This window comes from Myotis daubentonii, chromosome 7 (assembly GCF_963259705.1).
Source record: "Myotis daubentonii chromosome 7, mMyoDau2.1, whole genome shotgun sequence".
In the NCBI taxonomy this organism is placed as follows: Eukaryota; Metazoa; Chordata; class Mammalia; order Chiroptera; family Vespertilionidae; genus Myotis; species Myotis daubentonii.
This window is the reverse complement of record NC_081846.1, coordinates 37992790-38013770: the sequence shown is the minus strand read 5'-3', so window position 1 is coordinate 38013770 and position 20981 is coordinate 37992790. Positions and strand designations below refer to the sequence as shown.

General features: G+C 42.0%; 1 protein-coding gene across 4 annotated transcripts in view; it reads left to right on the top strand.

Moving 5' to 3' along the window:
* The first annotated feature begins 9136 nt into the window (after positions 1-9136).
* DNAJC10 (DnaJ heat shock protein family (Hsp40) member C10) overlaps positions 9137-20981 on the top strand; it is a 38964-nt gene continuing 27119 nt past the window's right edge. The window contains exons 1-7 of one of the 4 annotated variants that reach the window (XM_059703920.1): positions 9137-9464; positions 10943-11291; positions 13123-13288; positions 15600-15650; positions 18425-18507; positions 18746-18877; positions 19855-19948. In XM_059703920.1, the coding sequence (XP_059559903.1) occupies positions 11088-11291; positions 13123-13288; positions 15600-15650; positions 18425-18507; positions 18746-18877; positions 19855-19948 (730 nt within the window). In that variant the 5' untranslated portion in view covers positions 9137-9464; positions 10943-11087. Of the gene's footprint in view, positions 9529-9925; positions 9999-10942; positions 11292-13122; positions 13289-15599; positions 15651-18424; positions 18508-18745; positions 18878-19854; positions 19949-20981 lie in introns of those variants that run through there. The other 3 variants (XM_059703917.1, XM_059703918.1, XM_059703919.1) reach the window with 3 other exon arrangements.

The window sequence follows — 20981 nt, the reverse complement described above, 5'->3', positions numbered from 1 at the left end:
GCCAGTTTGGCTCAGTGGATAGAGCGTCAGCCTACAGACGAAGGGTCCCGGGATCAATTCCCATCAAGGGCACGTAGTACCTCAGTTGCAGGCTCCTCCCTGCCCCGGGCCCTGTTCAGGGTGCCTGCAGGAGGCAACCAATCGATGTGTTTCTCTCACATCGATATTTCTGTCTGTCTTTCCCTCTCTCTTCCACTCTTTCAGAAAATCAGTGGGGAGAAAAATATATCCTCGAGTGAGGATTAGAAAAAAAAATTACATTCAGTTTTGTTTGATGTTTTTAAATGTTGAGGAGGGAAAAGAAATAACGCCTGGCAACAGCATTTAATAAAGTAATTACTTTAGGTATATAGTAGTCCCCCCTTGTCTGGGGGGGGATACATTTCCAAGACCACGAGTGGATGCCAGAAACCTCAGAAAGTTCTGAAGTGTGTGTGTGTGTGTGTGTGTGTGTGTGTGTGTGTGTGTTTTCCTGTATATACATACCTATGATAAAGTTTAATTTACAAGTTAGAAACAGGAAGGGATTAACAATAATAATAATAGAAAAATTGTAAAAAATATATACTGTAATAAAAGTTATGGAAATGTGCTCTCTCACTCTCAAAATATCTTATTGTACTGTACCCACACCTCTGTGATGATATCCTGCCCAAGGCATGAGGTGAAGTGAGGTGGAATTTATTTAATATTTTCAAACTGAAGTTGACCATGGGTAACTGAAACTGTGGAAAATGACATTGTAGAGTAGGAGGAGTACTGGAAAACAAATTCACCAAGGAGGGAGTCATATAACTTGAACCTGGTTACAATGAGTAATACATTCCAAGGCAGTGAAAGTAAACTTTTCTGATTAAAAAAGACAAAGAAGCAGCAAGACTTAACACACAAACACACACACACACACACACACACACACACACACACACACCCCACCCATGTTCTTTGTTTTCTTGTTCTGGCCACAAAAATTTAAAGGGCACGTGGCTGGTAGAACAAGCAGAAGTTGCAAAAAACAAATAGTGGTTCTCTCTTACCTACAAAGAGCCTGCTTAATTACAGAGACCAATTTCATTTTGGCAACTTTAAGAAAGCCGGTGCCCTCAAAGCATTTGATCTCAGACAGGTAGTAACCAAGGGTATAAGAGAGTAAACATTGGTTTAAATGACCCCCAGGGTTTATAGTATCAGGAGTAAGAGAAAATCCAGGTTTCTCCTTAAAGCAGAATAAGGAAACCCAAACAGTAAAAATAATAGCTGATACTGTAGCAATTAGTATGTGTCAGGCTCTGTTCCTAAACATCTTCTCTGACAATGAACCAATGTCACTTCTACAATGGTTCGCTTACTTTCTCACAATTGTTTGAGGGAAGCACTAGTCTATTCCCTTTGTTAGGTCTAAATCCCCCATTGACCAAAGAAGAATTACAAGGGAAATTAGAAAATATTTTGAACTGAATAAGAATGAAAATACAAGGTATCAAAATTTATGGGATGCCACTAAAATGGTTCTTAGAAAGAAATTGGTGGAGGAGGAGGGAACAAGATGGTGACAAAGGAGGCTCCTGAACTTTCCTCTTGCCATCAATGCACCAAATGTGCAGCCATGCACGGAGCAATTCCCTCTGAAAGAGATCTAGACACTAGCTCAGTGACTCCTGCACACGGGCAAATGAGAGAGTGCCACAAGACTGGTAGAAAACGCTGAGACACATCCTCACCAAAAATCCCTCCCTAGCACAGCACCAAACAATCGGGAAAGAACCCCCCAGCTTCTAGCTTCTTTCTGACAAGTGAAGGGTTAGACCTCACATCTAGCAACTCAACTTTTAAGACTCCCACCCAAGGGATAGGCCCCCAAGACACCTGGCTCTTGAGGGCCAAAAAGGTTAGTGTCCATGACACCCATGGGACTGTGGTGAACAAAGAAGCAGTTCCTAAAGGGTGTATGGACACTGGCCACAGCTATCCTCCCAGGGTTCAGCATTGTCTAAAGCAGTGGTTCTCAACCTTCCTAATGCCGCGACCCTTTAATACAGTTCCCCATGTTGTGGTGACCCCCAACCATAAAATTATTTTCGTTTCTACTTCATAACTGTAATTTTGCTACTGTTATGAATCGTAATGTAAATATCTGATATGCAGGATGTATTTTCATTGTTACAAATTGAACATAATTAAAGCATAGTGATTAATCACAAAAACAATATGTAATTGTATATGTGTTTTCCGATGGTCTTAGGCGACCCCTGTGAAAGGGTCGTTCGCCCCCCAAAGGGGTCGTGACCCACAGGTTGAGAACCACTAGTCTAAAGCCTCATCTTTTCTGGCTGCTGCCTGAAAAATAGGACCCCTAACTGCCTGGCTGTGAGAGCAAGCATGGCTTGCACTTGCCACGGTTGTCCCCCAGGGCTCAACATAGAAGAAACAGGCAGCCATGGCCAGTGTGTCTCAGTGGGTTGGACATTATCCTGTGCACCAAAAGATTGCTGGTTCATTTCCTGGTTAGGACACATGCCTGGGTTGAGGGCTCTATCCCTGGTAAGGGCCATGCAGGAGGCAGCAGATCAATGTTTCACTCTCACATTGATGTTTCTCTCTCTCTCTCTCTCTCTCTCTCTCTCTCCCTCCCTCCCTCCCTCCCTCTTCCTTTCTCTCTAAAACCAATAAAAATATTTTTTAAAAAGAAGGAACAGGCAAAAACATTCATGTCCCAGTTTTTCCCTGAAAGAGGTCTGATTGCATACTTTACAAGCAGCTGCCTGAGGATCGGCTTCTAACTTAACATGCATCTAGAGGCCGGTTGCAATCCTCCAAAGAGACGGGGAAACCAATGGGCACATCCCTGCTTTCTCCATCTGGCTTATTCCAACAATACAATCACACCCTCAGTGTCTCCCTGAAAGAAACGTTCACAACTAAAATGCCAACTTTCACGGACGCCACCCAAATGCCAGGGCCCCAAATCACCTAGTTCTGATAGCCAACAGGGCTTGATCCATCATTTCAGAATTCTACCAACATTGAGATCCTTAAACGCTCAGCTGTAGCTGATTTCCATGGAGCTCAGCAAAAGGCCCAGTCCCTTCTGAGAGGACAACCTATAAGGAATCAGACTCAGACACCTTTATTCTAAAATTTTACCCTGATTTATTCCTTTGTATATTTTCATCATACATATTTGAAGTCATCAACACTAATAAAACAGAAAAATGGTAATTGGCGTACGAGCTACCCTTTTCATTGGCTAATCAGGGCTATATGCAAATTAACTGCCAACTAAGATTGGCAGTTAACTGCCAACAAGATGGCGGTTAATTTGCATATGTAGGCACAATGCAGGGAGGCGAAAGGGAAAGCAGGAAGAAGCCCCCTGCCACTGACAGTGATTGGAAACCCAGGGGGGAGCTAAGAGCTGGGGGGCAGGGCAAAGGCGGCCCTGGGGCCGCCTTTGCCCTGCCCCCCAGCCATGATCAGAGAATCAGGTGCCTTTTCTGCCCTGGCCAGTGATAGCAGGAAGTAGGGGTGGAGCCAGCGATGGGAGCTGGGCACCGTCGAAGCTGGCAGTCCCAGGAGCTAGGGGTCCCTTGCCTGGGCCTAAAGCGAAGCCCACGATCGTGGGGCCACTGCAGCTGCGGGTCCCTGCTGCCCCGGCCGGACGCCTAGACCAGAGGCATCAGGCCTGGGCAAGGGGCCGATCCTGCTATTGGAGGGTGATGGGGGTCAATGCCTGAGGGCTCCCAGTATGTGAGAGGGGGCAGGCTGGGCTGAGGGACACTCCCCCCTGCCACCCAGTGCACGAATTTCGTGCACCGGGCCCCTAGTTTTCATATAAAAAGGGCTTCATATAAAGTCCTTTTCCATTTCCTCTCATGTAAGATCTTCCCTGAATTGTATCCACTACAGGCCCGGTGCATGAAATTCGTGCACTTGTGGGATGGGGGGTGTCCCTCAGCCCAGCCTGCACTCTCTCCAATATGGCAACCCCCCCCCCCCCCCCCGTGGGATCAGGCCTAAATCGGCAAACATCCCTCTCACAATCCAGGACTGCTGGCTCCCAACCACTCGCCTACCTGCCTGCCTGCCTGCCTGATTGCCCCTAACCACTCCCCTGCCAGCCTGATCAATGCCTAACTGCTCCCCTGCTGGCCTGATTGCCCCCAACTGCCCTCCCCTGGCAGCCTCATCACCCCCAACTGCCCTCCCCTGCCAGCCTGGTCCCCCATAACTGCCCTCCCCTGCAGGCCTGGTCCCCTGCAACTGCCCTCCTCCCCTGCAGACCCGGTTGCCCCCAACTGTCCTCCCCTGCTGGCCTGATCACCCCTAACTGCCCTCCCCGGCTGGCCATCTTGTGGTGGCCATCTTTGACCACATGGGGGTAGCCATCTTGTGTGAGGGTGTTGTGGTCAATTTGCATATTACCTCTTTATTATATAGGATTGGCTCAGTCACAAAAAATGTTCTTGATTGACAAGAATGGCTCACTATGCCTGAACTCTAAAAAAAATGTGATTTGTGCTAAACATCTACTTTCCTTTGGAGAGTCTAGAATTTTGGTGCCTGCCAAGCAGAGGATGCCTACATGTCTTGCTCCCAGTAAGACATGTTCCCTAATAAATTAGTCACTTGTTCCCTAATAAATTCCCTTGTACACAACCCTGTACACGTATTGTTAAAACTCCAGCATGAGTTGTGTTTCCTGTGTGACTCCGCTGGGAGAGGATGCTTACAAGCTTCCACCTGATTTCCTCCAGATTCTGTCCACACACCTTTTCCCTTTGCTGCCTTTGTTTCAAATTCTTTCCCTGTAATAAAGCTTAGCCATCAGTACGATTATAGTCTTAGTCTGATGGGCCATTCTAGTAAGTCATCAAATCATGATTGTAGGGACAGTGGGCACAGGGGTCAACCTGTATAGCTACCCTAAAGGCAATGCCTCAACCAACCAACATCTCTAATTTCTTCATTCCTGTGTCATTTTGTTCTTAAAAACAACCAGAGCCATCCTCACATTTTGCAGCATTCTCCTTTGGGCTTTGCTCAGTGATTTTGTTTGTTAATTCAACACTTTGTCTTCCATATTTCAGGGTTTCCTCAAAATTTCTGGTCCGAGGCTACTTGTTATTCTGGCACATTTTATCAATTAGTAATCTGATCTCCTGGTCTTCTGTTGTTTATCAAGTAAAATGGAAAGAAAAAGTATTTCACTAGGACTGTCAATCCATACTTGCTTTGTGTTTGCTATCAATTCATCTTAGCAAATATTTATGTAGGAATTAGTGCCAAAAAAAAAAAACAAACTAAAGTGTTAATTACCACGTAACATTTTTAATGAAATGTAGTGTCACAATAATTGGAATGTAAGGAAATAAGCACAAAAGAAAGGTCAGTTACAGCTGGAGGCAAACCTGCTTATTGGAGATAAAAATATAAAATTACAATTATCATAGAAATATGAACAACTACAAATTCAACTGAATTCAACACATATGTTGAATGCCAAATCCACTAGTTAGTGCTGTAGGTGATTTTAAAACATTAATCAATTTGTCTTTACAAATTAGTTCTGACCTAATAAAATATTACAATTTATCCCCCAAATCAAGCTATGTGATGGGTTATTTTGTTATTAAAAACTCTGTGACAATAACACCTTACTTAGCTTAAATAAATGCTATCAAAAAGTACTTCAATGGCCCTGATCGGTTTGGCTCAGTGGATAGAGTGTCGGCCTGGGGACTGAGGGGTCCCAGGTTCGATTCCAGTCAAGGGCCTGTACCTTGGTTGCAGGCACATCCCCAGTGGTGGGTGTGCAGGAGGCAGCTGATCGAGGTTTCTCTCTCATTGATGTTTCTAACTCTCTATCCCTCTCCCTTCCTCTCTGTAAAAAATCAATAAAAATAAAATAATAATAATAATAATAAAAGTACTTCAATGAACTGATTGTGGCGTTTCCTTATGGACTCCACATCTGCCCAGGTTGGAATCCAACGTCTACCATTACTAACGGCAATGTTGGGCTAGTAGCTTAACCATTCTTAGCCTCCGATTTCTCATCTCTAAACTTGACATAATAAATGCACTTACTTCATAGAGTTGTTGTGACAATTAAAAATGTTAAGATAAGTAACATGCTTGATATAATACCTGGGAATATAGGTAAGTTTCACTTATTATGCTTCTCATTATCATTTCACACTGGCTAAGAAAACAGAAAACAGGTTATATTCCATTTCAATCATTTAGATTTGAGTGTCTTTAGGCAAGTCATACTCATCAACCTTCCTGGACCTGTTTCCTCCCCTATGAGTTTAAGGAACTTTAAAGTTTCTACCTGGTTCTAAAATTCCAAGTCTGTTCAGGAATTCTTTATTTAGAAACACCCATAATGTTCTTTCATTCTACTTTGAGCACTTCAGCTCAAAATGGAGTCCCTATGAAATATATTGTTTAAATCACTCACTCAACATATTACTGTATATTTCTACATGTGAATGGGTGTGTTCTCCACGTCCTCCCCCCTGAGGCCAGACAATAAGGACTTTTAGGAACAAAGAACTATTCTTTCCTCTCTGCATATAATAAATACTGAGCCTTCAGTTTATTGTAATGCATGTATTGAATAGACGCCAAGCACTGCCCTAACTAGGCATTGATGGAAAAGTAAATAAAATTCGATTGGGGGGTGGGGGCGGGCGGGGGGGAGGATAGGGGGGTAGACAGGTTTCATCAAAGGGACAATGGTCTCTGCCAGCACAGGACAATTCAGTTCCTCCCCACATCCCTCTGGTGCTTTGCAAGCTGCTGCCCCTGTGCTGGAACTCAGAGGGAGGGAGTCAGAGTGACTGGGACTCCAGCAGCTCTCTGTCTTCCTCAGCCTCACTGGTTTTTAGAGCCAGAAGTTGTGGGGACTTCTCTTCCTAGCACTGGAACCCTGGATGGGGAGCCTGGTGTGGGGCTGAGGAAGACAAAAATCCCTCCTGATTTTTATCTGCACACATGGGTGTGGGACCAGCACGTTCTGCATCTCCGCCTCCCCTACACACACACACACACACACACACACACACACACACACACACACACACACACACACCAGTCTTGATATGGCTTCTTCCTTAATTCCCTAGTGTAGGACTTCCATTCAGCAAGGTTTCAGGTGGTTCTGAATGATGGTTGTTCTGTAGTTTAAATTTTTATGTGCTTGTGGGAGGAGGCGAGTACCGCATTTACCTACATCACCATCTTGACCAGAAGTCTTCAGAGGAATGTGTTTGTTTGAAATGGCCCAAATTATAATAACAGAAAATAAGGTCTCGTTGTATCATTGTACTTTGAAGCAGATCTTTAATGCACCCAATATTTAGAGTATTGCAAAGCAAAAAAAAAAAAAGAAAAAAAATTATTCCTAATCTCAAAGAATTCATTATAGTAGACAAACCAATGAAATGTAATTATATTATGGTATGATAAATGCGATAATAGAAAATGGTGTGATCAAATCTGTTTGAATGGCTTACAGAAAATCATTTTCAGAAAAAACATGAACTGGGTCTGGAAAGATGAGTAGCAATTCTCCAGCTGGAACTAAAAATGAAACAAAGAAGTCCCTTTGTTGTAACATATTTCATGCAGTGTATCAAGTTTTGAATTATTATGCTGAGGCTGGCAAGGCTTTGATTTCCCTGAACCAAGTGGACATTCCTGATGTCAAGTATCTGAAGTAGGAATGTGCTTTCAAATATCTTTCTGTTCCCCAGGATGACCAATTCCTCACCAAATCCTACACATATTACCTCCTATTTGTTCTCTTCATTTCTCTGTACATGAACTAACACCACCCTAGTCCAAGCTCATCATCTATCACCTGGTCCATTACAATGGTCTCCTAGCCAGTTTTCCAATATTTGCTACTGCCCTCCCACAGTAGCTTAAATAGGAACCTATATATATATATATATATAAGGCTAATATGCAAAGTGTCCCCTCAGGACTTCAACCAGGAGACCAGGAGTTTGATCGCTAGCAATGACAGGCGCTGACCACCAGGGGGCGGCGTGGAACAAAGGCAGGCCCTGGTCAGCAGCCAGAAGGCCCTGATCTCCAACCTGGCCTAGGAACCCTACCATGCACGAATTTCGTGCACTGAGCCTCTAGTTTAAAAATAATCATAACCCTCCCTCATCCTGAATAATTCAAACCAAAAGCCATTAGGTGGGTGGGCAGTGTCAGAGTCCAACCAAGGCGAGGAGTGTGCCCACATTGGGCAGAGGTAAGGGATGGGGGGGAGGGCAGTGAGTGACTGCATGTTGGAGCCTTTTCATGGTGTCCCTGTGGGAAGGCAGCCTGACATAGATTGGAACCTGAGTGAAGAGCAGCCCAATCTAAAATGTAGGATGAAGAGGGCAGCTGCACAGCAAAGGGGCTAGCACCAGCGATGGGAGATTGGTTACATATGGGGGAATTGAAAGTTAAGTACATAGAAAGCAAGGATAATGGGAACCAGATTTCTCGTTGTCAGGGAAAAGAGCTACACATGAAGGGAGAAAACTGGAATGACTTCTGTGACATTATATTGGAACTGGAAGTTTTGGTGTAAACTCATAGTTTCATATATATGCAAATATGAACCTGTGTATGTGTGTGAGTGTTAATGTACATATATTCCCTCCCTGCTTTCCTTTTCTTCCAAGGGAGAAAAAGAAGGGGGGGGGAGGGGGGGCGGAGAGAGAAATGTCAGTTTGTTCCACTTACTTATGCATTCATTGGCTGATTTTCATTGGTCGATTCTCCCATGTGCCCTGACCAGGGATTGAACCCTCAACCTTGATGTATAGGGGCAACGCTCTAACCAACTGAGCAACCCGGCCAGGGTCCAAGCTTTCCCTTTTTTTTTGCAAAATTTCCCTTCTGCCCACCCACCCACCAATCAGAACAATCCTCTGTAGCCCTGCCTTCCCTTTAAGAACTTGATCACCGGAAAATCGCCAGCCCCGCGGGCCCTTTGGGTTTCCCCGTCACCATAGCAACGGGCGCCGGAAGGGGCGGGCTTCGCTGGCCTGCGTCCGGCCCCCGGCAGCGCCGGTCCCAGAAGTGCGGGGAGAGGCGTGGACTTTGCGGTTAGAGCGTGTCCCTCAGCTCCGGGTTGGAACCGGAGCCGGATTCCGCGCTGACCGCCACGTCAACCTAAACATACGCCGCCCTCCCTACCCGGCCGCTGCCGCCGCCGCCGCCGCCCCAGGCCTGTGCGAGTCCGCCCAGGCCTAGCCGTCCACGCCTTTCCCACAGTGCCCCGCGCCAGGCCCCGCCCCGCTCGCGCTGGAGACCGGCGTGCGGAGCCGACCGGAGGTGGCTGTCGCTGCTGCCCGGGCGGCTCAACCTCCTCACCTCCCCATCCCGAGCGCGGCGGCCCGGCGGCCCGAGAGTGCGCGCTTCCCTCCCGCCCGCAGCGCGGCGCTCGGCCGGTAGGATCAGCCGAAGGGGAGGCGGAGTGGGGAGGAGCTGTGGCGGCGACCCCGCAGCCCCGAGGTGGGCACAGGCTGGAGCCGGCGGCGCGCGGGCCCGCTGGGAGGGAGGGCAGGACGGCCGTGCGCCTGGATTCGAGCCTTGGTCGCTCGGCGGCCGGTTCATTGTGTGCTTGCTCCTTCCTTCCCATTACACACACCGCCTTGCTCCCCGCCTCTTGCTCCAGGTCCTCCCTTTCGCTCGGCTACTCGGGCATCTTTCTGCCCGTTCCGGCCCGAGACCTCGCCCACCAGCATCCGAGGACCGTCCTGTCGCCCGTTGTCTCCACCTCCCGCTCCTCGCCTGCCATCCGAGCGGCAGCTGCGGGAGGCGTCCGGGCGCACTTACCTGCCGCCTCCACCTGCGCCGCCGCCCCGCGCGGAGCCCGCCGTCACACCCCTGCTGGGACCTGTTTGCGAATATGCTCTGTTTTTTCCTAATCGTTGTGGTCTAGGATGGATATTTGTTCATATACATCGCTGTCTTTTGCAAAGGTGCTTTTTGGTGGCATGAGAGGGAGGGGTTAGAAGTGATTCACAGGTCAGGACAACAGTTTTGAATGGACATTTAGGGTTAAATGAAGAAAGAACCCGAGGATGCGCGGGAAGGTTAGCTTTTTCTAAGCATGATGAGGTCTTTGGGAGGATCTGACCTTATTTTCCCCCTACACCAGGGAGCATGTCTAAGTAACTGACTCCCTTCTTTTTCTGTTTGTGCTTCTACCAAACGTAAGCTTTGCAATAAAGTCACACTGTTAGCTTGTAGTTATTCTTCTTCTACTTTTATGAAATAGTCTCTGCTTCTATGTAATGTAAGCACCTTCTGAGAAAACGCGGGAGAAGACGGCCTACTATGGGAGTTGTCTATGATAACAATAAAAATGCGCTGCCATTTTTGGAAGTGTTGTATAACAAAACAGACCCCCTGGAAGGTACCTGTCCTTTCTGGTCCCCACCCCCCAAAGGATATTCCCTACAAGTGAAATCTGATTAAAATGAAAACTGGATAGCGTTAGAGAGGTGAAGCAGTAGCCAAAAAGGAAGTGGTATCGCAAAAGGGCAAGGCTTAGAGCAGGGGAGAAAAAGGAAGGAACAGTCCCCTCGCCTCCCCCCTCCCCCCCACCGCCGCCTTGTTTTCTGCTGCTGAACAGAACCATTCGCTGAGCTTATAAAATGTTCTGGCTAGCCACAACCACGCACTAGCTTCCACCGTGTACCTGCCATCTCTTGGGTGATTTCACAAATCTGCGTACCTGGATGTGGAAGCAGCGAAAGGGGCCCCAAAATAAGAGAGCCCGGGGCACTCGCTCTGATTCACTATTTAATGGAGATTGTATTGCTGACCATGTTATTTAATAAGTAGTATTATTGCTGGGTTTGGGGTGTTTTGTTTTGTTTTGTTTTTAACCTATTTTAACTACTTGGTTTCCTCTCTTTAGATTAACATTTGGGAGACAATTTTGTGATCTTTGAGTCACCCGTGGAGTAATGTGGACAGAAGTTCTCAACCTTGCATGTTACATCACCCGGAACCAGCGGTGTATATTAATGTTCACTTAAATCAGAACTTGTATAAGAAAAAGAATGGGAGTCTGGTTAAATAGAGATGACTATGTCGGAGACCTGAAAAGGGTCATTCTCTGCTTTCTAATAGTGTCTATGGCCGTTGTAGTGGACACAGACCAGGATTTTTACAGTTTACTTGGAGTATCCAAAACTGCGAGCAGTAGAGAAATAAGACAAGCTTTCAAGAAGTTAGCATTGAAGCTTCATCCTGATAAAAACCCGGTAGGTAAAAATTTCTTTTTAAACATACCTCATTAATGCATGTTAGTAACTTTGAGTATCTACTTAAATAAGTTTAAGTAATATGTGCTCAAAATGCTTAAGAACATTCACATGTCAAAAATTGTAATTCAACTTAAGTATTAAAAACATAATAAGCAAAAGTGTCTGTTTAGAGCAATATAAAGACATGTCAGTACCAAAACTGCAATTACCTCTTAATTTGAAAACTAAATTCCCAACAGTTCTTCTACAGATGTTAATCCCAAAGCAGGCAATGTCTGTGAAGTAGTTTTCTTAGTAAAGTAGGTTAAGATCAAGTATTTTAAAGCAGTAAAAAAAATTATTTTCTTAGAAGTTAGAGAGTATGTCTTGGTAAAAATGGCATGCTATTAATATCATGCTATTACTATTTCACTATTTTCTCCCATGCACAAGTTTAAGACCAGAGTCAGAAAGTATTTTAAGTAAAATTTGAGAACAGCCAAATCTAGTTAATTCTAATCATAAATATTTGATTATGTGTCCCATAATGTAATCTTTCAAAACTGAATTAATTTTAATTCTTTTGATATGTTTATAATTCACCTAATTAATTTTTTATTGAGATTTGATCATCAAGGAGAAAGATAAGTTCTAATTTTCTACTTTCTAGATAGAATTTTTTAAAAGATTATTTTATTTTGATTGCATTAAGCTGAGCACTAGAATCAGTATTTTTCTAAAACTCTCATTACTTGGTAATCTTTCCCCAGAATCTATATTCTGCTGTTTTAACATATTTTTATTGATTTTTAGATAGATCCAAAGGGAGAGGGAAAGAAACATCTATCAGCTGCTTCCTGTACACCCCACCTGGGGATCAGTCTGAAAGCCAATCCTGGCGTGTGCCCTGACAGGGAGTCAAACGTGACTTCCCAGAGCCCAGGCTAATGCTAAATCCACGGAGCTGCCCTGACCGGTTTGCTCAGTGGCTAGAGCGTCGGCCTGCGAACTCAAGGGTCCCAGGTTCGGTTCCAGTCAAGGGCATGTACCTTGGTTGCGGGCACATCCCCAGTAGGGGGTGTGCAGGAGGCAGCTGATCGATGTTTCTCTCTCATCGATGTTTCTAACTTCCTATCCCTCTCCCTTCCTCTCTGTAAAAAATCAATAAAATATATTTTTTTAAAAAATCCACTGAGCCACACTGGCTGGGCTGTATTCTATTTATAGGATTTTTCTTTTTCTTTGAAATTTCAGAATTCGATTTATTTTGTTTCCATATGAAAAATGGTGGACCTACAACTAAGTATTATTTGGATGAAAGCATTCTTCAAAAACCAATTGAACCAGTAACAAATAAGGACTATTTCCAATCCAGTTTTAAGTTGTTACTCTGATATTAGTTTTCATTTACTAGTAATTATCTGATGGATTGGGGCACATACTTTTTATTTAGTTAATATATTAGTTTTGCCTCAAATAGCAAAGTAACCTACAAATTTCTTTGTAATTGTTTTAGGGGCAACAGATAATGCTTAACAAATACAAAGGCTTTTCAAGGGTTCATAAGTTGGCCTTTTCTCAGTTGCATTTCTTAGGAGGAATCACATTGTATAAACACATCTATCAATCAGACTTTTGAGGCATCAGTTCTCATTTTTTTAAGATTGCCGTTCTTTAAAAATCCTTTTTTATTTCAACGCATGATAACCCACTTCATATTGTACTACTACTCGTAACTTGGATATCTATTCTCCCCAAAATCTCAGGATTAAATTAAATCAAAATACAGGTTCTGAAGATACTTGATTATGTATCTGAAATAAATGTTATATCTAATGTTTTTTAATAGAATAACCCAAATGCACATAGTGATTTTTTAAAAATAAATAGAGCGTATGAAGTACTCAAAGATGAAGATCTTCGAAAAAAGTATGACAAATACGGAGAAAAGGGACTTGCAGATAATCAAGAAGGAGGCCAGTATGAAAGCTGGAATTATTATCGTTATGATTTTGGTAAGATAATATGATATACCTTATGAAATGATTGTTTTTTATTTGGATAAATTCAGAAAATTAATTTTGTTTCACCACTTAGCTTATGTAGTTAACACGTTTCACCTTGACTCTTTTTAATGTAACATAAGAGTGTTATTCAAAAGGAAAATCAGGTGGTAGCTATTATCTGAACAGATATGAAGGTATTTGGGTCATAATCTTGTTAAATGCTTGTAAAATAAGGTTTGCTGTTTAATTTAAAAATACTTACATTAGAAGTTAAATATTGAAGCTTTTCAAGATTTTTACAGCATCATATTTTCCAAGAAAAGCTAGTTTCTTTTAAGTTTAACAGTGGTCACTTCAGTAGAAATGCCATCTTTAATAATTGTTTACAGTGTTGATAGGAATAAGAAATAAGGTAAGAGCAGAGATGGTAAACAAGTTTAAAAAATCAAGGGAAAGCGCAGCTGGCATGGCTCAGTGGTTGAGTGTCGACCTATGAACCAGGGGGTCACAGTTTGATTCCTGGTCGGAGCACATGCCTGGTTGTGGGCTCAATCCCCAGCAAGGGGAGTATAGGAGGCAGGCAATCAGTGACTCTCTCATCATTGATGTTTCTCTCCCTCTCCATTCCTCTCTAAAATCAATAAAAATATGTATTTTTCAAAAATCAAGGGAAAGGGAGAGTAAGCAGGTATCACGGCAAGAGGGAGCATTCAAGTACCTAATGTTTCTCTTAGATCAGCCGTTCTCAACCTGTGGGTCACGACTCCTTTGGTGGTTGAACGACCCTTTCACAGGGGTCGCCTCAGACCATCCTGCATATCAGATATTTACATTACGATTCATAACAGTAGCAACATTACAGTTATGAAGTAGCAACGAAAATAATTTTATGGTTGGGTCATAACATGAGGAACTTTATTTAAAGGGCCAGAAGGTTGAGAACCACTGTCTTAGATCATTAATTAACCTCAAATGTAGGCTAAGAATTGAAGTATGCCTTTATATTCAACTAAAATATTTTCAATTTATAGCTATTATATATGTTTCTTAAGTGTCTTTTCTAAGTATTATTTTCAGGTATATTCACTACAGCATGATAGCTATTTCAGGTGTTAGCAATTCACATTTCACAGTCTAAATCTAGCCTGCCACCTATTTTTGTAAAGTTTTATTGGATACAGGCATACCTCATCTCATTGGGATTCACAGGTCTTGCATTTTTTACAAATTGAAAGCAAGACCCTCCACCAGCAAAAAGATTACAACTACCTTTGATCCTACCTTCATTGTGGTGGTCTGGAGCCAAACTGCAATTTTCTGAGTTATGCCCAAACAATTATGTTCATTTATTTACATATTGTCTATGGCTGCTTTCACACTTGAGTAGTTGTGACAGAAATTATATTTCCCACAAAGCCTAAAATAGTTACTAACTGGTCTCTAGAGAAAAAGTTTGCTGAACCTTGGTCTATATTCATCACTAATATTATTTGGATGTTTCATAATAGTAATGAGAAATTTTCACATTGGTTTTAATTATTATGGTAAATAAAATTTATATTTACTTAATAAGTTTGTCTCTACCTCTGTAAGTATTTTAATTATAAAACTTTAAGTCATAGAATATAATTTTAAATGATGCCACTTATTAAAAACATGATTGAAAAATAAATGAGGTCTGTAGTCTAGTTAACAGTAATGTACCAGTGCTAATTTCCTGGTTTGGATATTGTTCTAAAACTATGTAACATATCACCTAGGGCAGTGGTTGGCAAACTCATTAGTCAACAGCCAAATACAACAATTGAAATTTCTTTTGAGAGCCAAATTTTTTAAACTTAAACTATATAGGTAGGTACGTTGTTATTAACTTAACTAGGGTACTCCTAAGGCTTAGGAAGAGCCACACTCAAGGGGCCAAAGAGCCGCATGTGGCTCGCGAGCCACAGTTTGCCGACCACGGACCTAGGGGAAAAGGTAAATGAGAGTCTGTACAACTATTTCAAAAGAAAAAGTTTAAAAAAACATAGTAGGAATTTTCTGTGAAGATAAAATTTTGTGACTATTGGGAATCCCACAGACACACACACCTGTGACAATCCATATCAGAAACTGGTATCTCGATCATTCTTTAAAGGCACCGGCAGCGGTTTTGTGTACTCCAGGTCTCCCTCTTAGTTTGTCGCATATTTTTCAACTTCGAGGTTTGGTGATCTGATTTTGATGATTAAAACAAGAGTAAATAACCTATTTTAAATGTGGCAATTGACTTTTATGATGAAGTTTTAATTTTATAATTTTTATGGACTTTTAAAATTAGGTATTTATGATGATGATCCTGAAATCATAACATTGGATAGAAGAGAATTTGGTAAGTTTATGGGTATACAGTTATCATCAACTTTCCTTCCATTGTCTTAATGAACTTTAATGACTTCCCTGTGCAGTAGCTACAATTATTCCTCACATTTTACAGCATCACATGAATTGAAATCTTGGAAGGGGTACTAAGCAATATCCTCAACATCAATGCATGTGTGTTTGTGCCTGATTGGCACATTTGAAATTATAATGAACCAAGATCATTCTTTTTTCTACATCATTATTTTCCACATTATTAAAATATTTTTACAACGTTTCAGATTATGGTAAGTGAAAAAAAGCCTAAAACAAAATTTTATATGCAGTGTAATACAAATCATGCAAAAGGTCAAAGAACAGCTGATAAAATTCTAAATTATACAGCTTGTCTATAATGTATGGGTTAACTGTTCTTCCCATAGGCTTGTGTGTTTTGTAATTGAAATGTAGGTGAATACTGAGTCTTTCACATGTTACTAATTAACCTGAATCAGTTACACATACTTAGAATAGTATGTATGTTTTCATGTCTTACTATACTTCCTATAATTAAGAAACTTTATTTAAAAATTCACTGATTTTGATGTGAAATTATATGGAAACTTTAGCCAAAAGCAAATTGTCTTCACCTTTTTATCTTAAATGTTACATTGTTAAAATTTTTAAATGAATAAATTTTGTTGACTTATATAAGATTATTTTATCTACACTAATAAAAGAGAAACATGCAAATTGGTGTCACTCCGCTACGGCCACCAGCCAATCAGAGCAACTATGCAAATTAACCCAACAAAGATGGCGGTTAATTTGCATATGCAGGCACTGAGCGAAGACTGAAGACGGCGGTGGCCACGGAGCTGGAGCGAGCAGGAGGCTTGGGTTGCTCCCAGCAACAGAGGAAGCCAAGCTTCCCGCCAGCCCTGGACTCCGCTCAAGGAGTAGCTGGGGGTCTGGGTCGCCGGGGACAACCCAGGCTTCCAGCCTGCCCTGGGCTCTGCTCAAGGAGGGGCTGGGGGCCTGGGCTCCACTCGAGGAGCTGGAAAAATAAAGAGAAGGAGGGGCTGGGAGCAGCCAGAGCGGAGAAGCCAAGCCTCGCTGCTGCGGCTGGACCAAAGGCCTGGGTCCCGGGTGCCGGAGGAAAACCCGTGCCAGCAGCCAGGGGAAGGAAGGCCTATTGTGTGAATCTTCGTGCAACGGGCCACTAGTCCTATATAATAAAAGCCTAATATGCTAAGTGTCCAGTCATCCAGTTGACCGTTCAACCAATCAAAGCGTAATATGCTAATGATACGCTAAGGCTGCCCAACTCTTTGCTATGACGTGCACTAACCACCAGGGGGCAGATGCTCCAACCGGTAGGTTAGCTTGCTGCTGGGGTCCGGCTGATCAGGACTGAGCAAGATGGGCCGGACAAGCCCTGAAGCCCTCCCACAGTCCCTCCTGCTGGCCAACTGCCCGCATCCCACCCCAACGCCGATCATGCCTGAGTGGGGTCCCTCTGCCTGGCCTGTGCCCTCCTGCAATCTGGGACCCCTCAGGAGATGTCAGAGAGCTGGTTTTGGCCTGACGGTGGAACAGCCAGTCGCTATGACGCACACTGACCACCAGGGGGCAGACACTCAATGTAGGAGCTGCCCCCTGGTGGTCAGTGTGCTCCCACGGGGAGTGCTGTTCAGCCAGAAGCTGGGCTCACGGCTGGCAAGCGCAGCAGCGGTGGTGGGAGCCTCTCCTTCCTCTGCGGCAGCACTAAGGATGACCGACTGACGGCTAAGGCCTGCTCCCTGTGGCTTAGGCCCTAAGCCAGCAGTTCTCAACCTGTGGGCCGCGACCCCTGAAAATACATCCTGCATATCAGATATTTACATTACGATTCATAACAGTAGCAAAATTACAGTTATGAAGTAGCAACAAAAATAAATTTATGGTTGGGGGTCACCACAACATGAGGAACTGTATTAAAGGGTCACAGCATTAGGAAGGTTGAGAACCACACCCATCAGACATCCCCCGAGAGCTCCTGGACTGCGAGAGGGAGCAGGCCAGGCTGAGGGCGCCCCCCACCCCCACCCCCACCCCCCGCCTGAGTGGACGAATTTTGTACAATGGGCCTCTAGTAGATTATAATGTATAATGTATTGTTGGCTAGACATTATGTGGTGTTCAGTTCTATTATTTTACAAAATAGGTATTTCTGTTTTGAATTGTTAAAAATCTTACAGGTATTTATGTTTTGAATTGTTAAAAATCTTGATACTTTTCAAATAATGCAGTTTTCCAAGGGAAATGTCTTAAGGCAAAGATTAAATTGAATCCCAGAGTCCTTATTACATTGTATAGGCCTCTTATTTCATTCTTTCAGAATTTGAAATAACTGTCAGAATTGATTGACTCCATGTTTAACTTATGCTGCAGATAGTAGAAGAACTTAAATCTCAGTTCAGTCTCTTACTGTTTTTCTTCTTCATTTCTCTCATCCACACAAACTCTTCCATGAGCTTTGGCTGTTGCTGCCTTTCTTTTTACAGCTTCATGGTGAGATGGTATTAAGCAGTTCAAGGCTGCTGCTTGTACAAGTATGGGCTTCGAAGAGTTTCTTTAAAATGGTATTATTTGACAGTTGAAGTACATTTTTTATAGAAAATTTTGTACAGAAAATTATTGATAAAGGCAGTATGAAAGGTGTATGACTTTTTTTCTTTCTGATCACAACAAAAATTTTTTAACCAAACTATGCACAAACCTCAGCAAATAGTTCTAAGTTATTTTGGTTTCATGTACTTTTAGATGCTGCTGTTAATTCTGGAGAACTGTGGTTTGTGAACTTTTACTCTGCAGGATGTTCACACTGTCATGATTTAGCTCCCACAGTACGTATTTTTTACATCCTGATTATTAAAGTTTTATTATTTCTAATTTATCTGTTATTTGAGTTTTTTAATATATTGGGATTTTCCTATTAACAGCAATTATAGCTATCAGTAATAATTATGTATTTTCACATACTTATGGTTTTATTTGCTAAAAATAGTCTTTAAGTATGTATAGCTTGAAGAATGTTCAAGGGAAGTGTTCAGAGAAATACTTATGTTTCCTTTTTTCTCATAGTGGAGAGACTTTGCTAAAGAAGTGGATGGATTACTTCGAATTGGAGCCGTTAACTGTGGTGATGATAGAATGCTTTGCCGAATGAAAGGAGTGAACAGTTATCCCAGCCTCTTCATATTTAGGTCTGGAATGGTAAGGGATAAAGTTAGCAGTTTTTAAATTTGGGGAACTTTATGATAAAGAAAATACTAGAGAAAACACAAGATGAGAATTAGTAGAATGCTTTGGTATTTACGTTTTACTTTAGGTACTAACTCATCTCTAGTCATAATAAACATTTTTAGTATTACGAATACTTTTAGATGCCTTTACAGTTCACCTTGGAATAATAACATAGAGGTTAGTGGCGCCTATAGAAAAATGCATAGCCCTGCCGCTGTGGCTCAGTGGTTGAGTGCCGACCTATGAACTAGAGGTCATGGTTTGATCCTGGTTAGGGCACATGCCCATCCCCAGTAGGAGATGTGCAGGAGGCAGCTGGTCAATGATTCTCATCATTGATGTTTCTCTCTCCCTCTCCCTTCCTCTCTGATACCAATAAAATTAAAAAAAAATTTTTTTTAAATGTGTGTAACTCAAGTGAGCGCTCATTGCATGCACGGATTCCCAATCTCCAATTGACCCTTCACAGGAGTTTGAACTGCAGACAGTTAAAAACTAAGTGGACCGATTGAAAAATTCCAAGTATAAGTGGACCCGTGCAGTTCAACCCACATCATTCAGTGGTCAAATGATGACTTTCAAAATTAAATGATTGCCAATTTGTTTCTATCTTAACATAGTATAACCAATATGCACATATTCTACTTTATAGTTTACAAAGTATTTTCAGGTATTGTCTCAGTGAAGATAAAATTTTGATGTCCCTTTTTTCCCCAGTTTCAAGTGATAAAACTGAAACAAAAATTATGAATAGTATTATTAAAATGTCTTCCTTGAAATCTATACAATCAAGATTTTCAGTATATCATTTGGAAATACATTGTACATTTAAGGGGCAGATCTTACTGTATTTTTCAAAATAATGTAGAATCAAAAGTATTATTTTTAGTGGTGTTTTTAAAAGAAAAAGTAAAATATGTTTCCCTTTTTATTAAAAAAACCAATAGGCTGCAGTGAAATACCATGGTGACAGATCAAAGGACAGTTTGGTGAGCTTCGCCATGCAGCATGTCAGAAGCTCAGTGACAGAACTGTGGGCAGGTAATTTTATTTTCTTAATTTGCTTGATTTTTAAGGCTCCTTTGAAATTTATATTTTGTTTTTCAGTGGCAGTATTAATATTTTGGTCATCATATTGAAATTTTAAAATACTTTTTTGATGCTTTTCAAAGGGAATTGTGTCTTTTGTTCTGACCACTACTAAATAGTAGGCATTTAACAAATGAATTATATGTGTACAGAAACAAAACAGTTAAAATATGGGAAATAGATATGAGGTGGGACTAGAGGAAAAGGCAAATTTCAAAGTGCAACTAAATATTTAGCAAATCAAGTGTTTTATTGCTTTCATAAGTATACTATATCTGGCAGTAAATTCATGCCTATCCAGTTTAATTTTAAAGTTTAAAAACTCTTCTGGTATTAGGCTTTTAATTCTTCAATGTCTTTAGATGGGCTATTTTAACTACTCTGTATTACCCATGAAATGATGGTGTTCACATCTAAAGGGTATTCATTGAATACCATTTATTGCCTCTGAAACTATGTTCAATACTAGGGCTGTAGTAATAAAATAAATAGCCCCTGCCTTCAAGGCTGCTGCTTGTACATTTCTTATTTTAGCAAGAAACACTAGTAAACCATTAAAATTCAGCATAGTAACTATTATGGTAAAGGTAAGCTTATGGAAGCATGAAGGATAAGGAAACTCAGGTAGGGAATGGGAAAAGGTTAGTAAATACTTCTGGAATGAGGTCAGACCCAATCTGTCATGAAAATGAAGAGGAAGCCTTAAAGGCTCATTGTGTTATTTGGGGAACTGGCAGTATTTCATGACTCTAACAGAAGGATGTGTAATGCATTAGTGGCTTGGGGAGAAATATGGCTGGCTGCAAGGGTAGATCTTGCCAATTTGAGTTTCCTAATGAAATAATGAATTTAGATTTTATACGATGGGGGGGGGGGGGAAATGGAGAGCTGGTGAATGAATTTTACATACTCAAAAGGATTTTTAGAAATTCCTGACTACTCAGAGTGGATTGGAAGAGGGTGAAATTAGGAGAGGAAAAAAAAA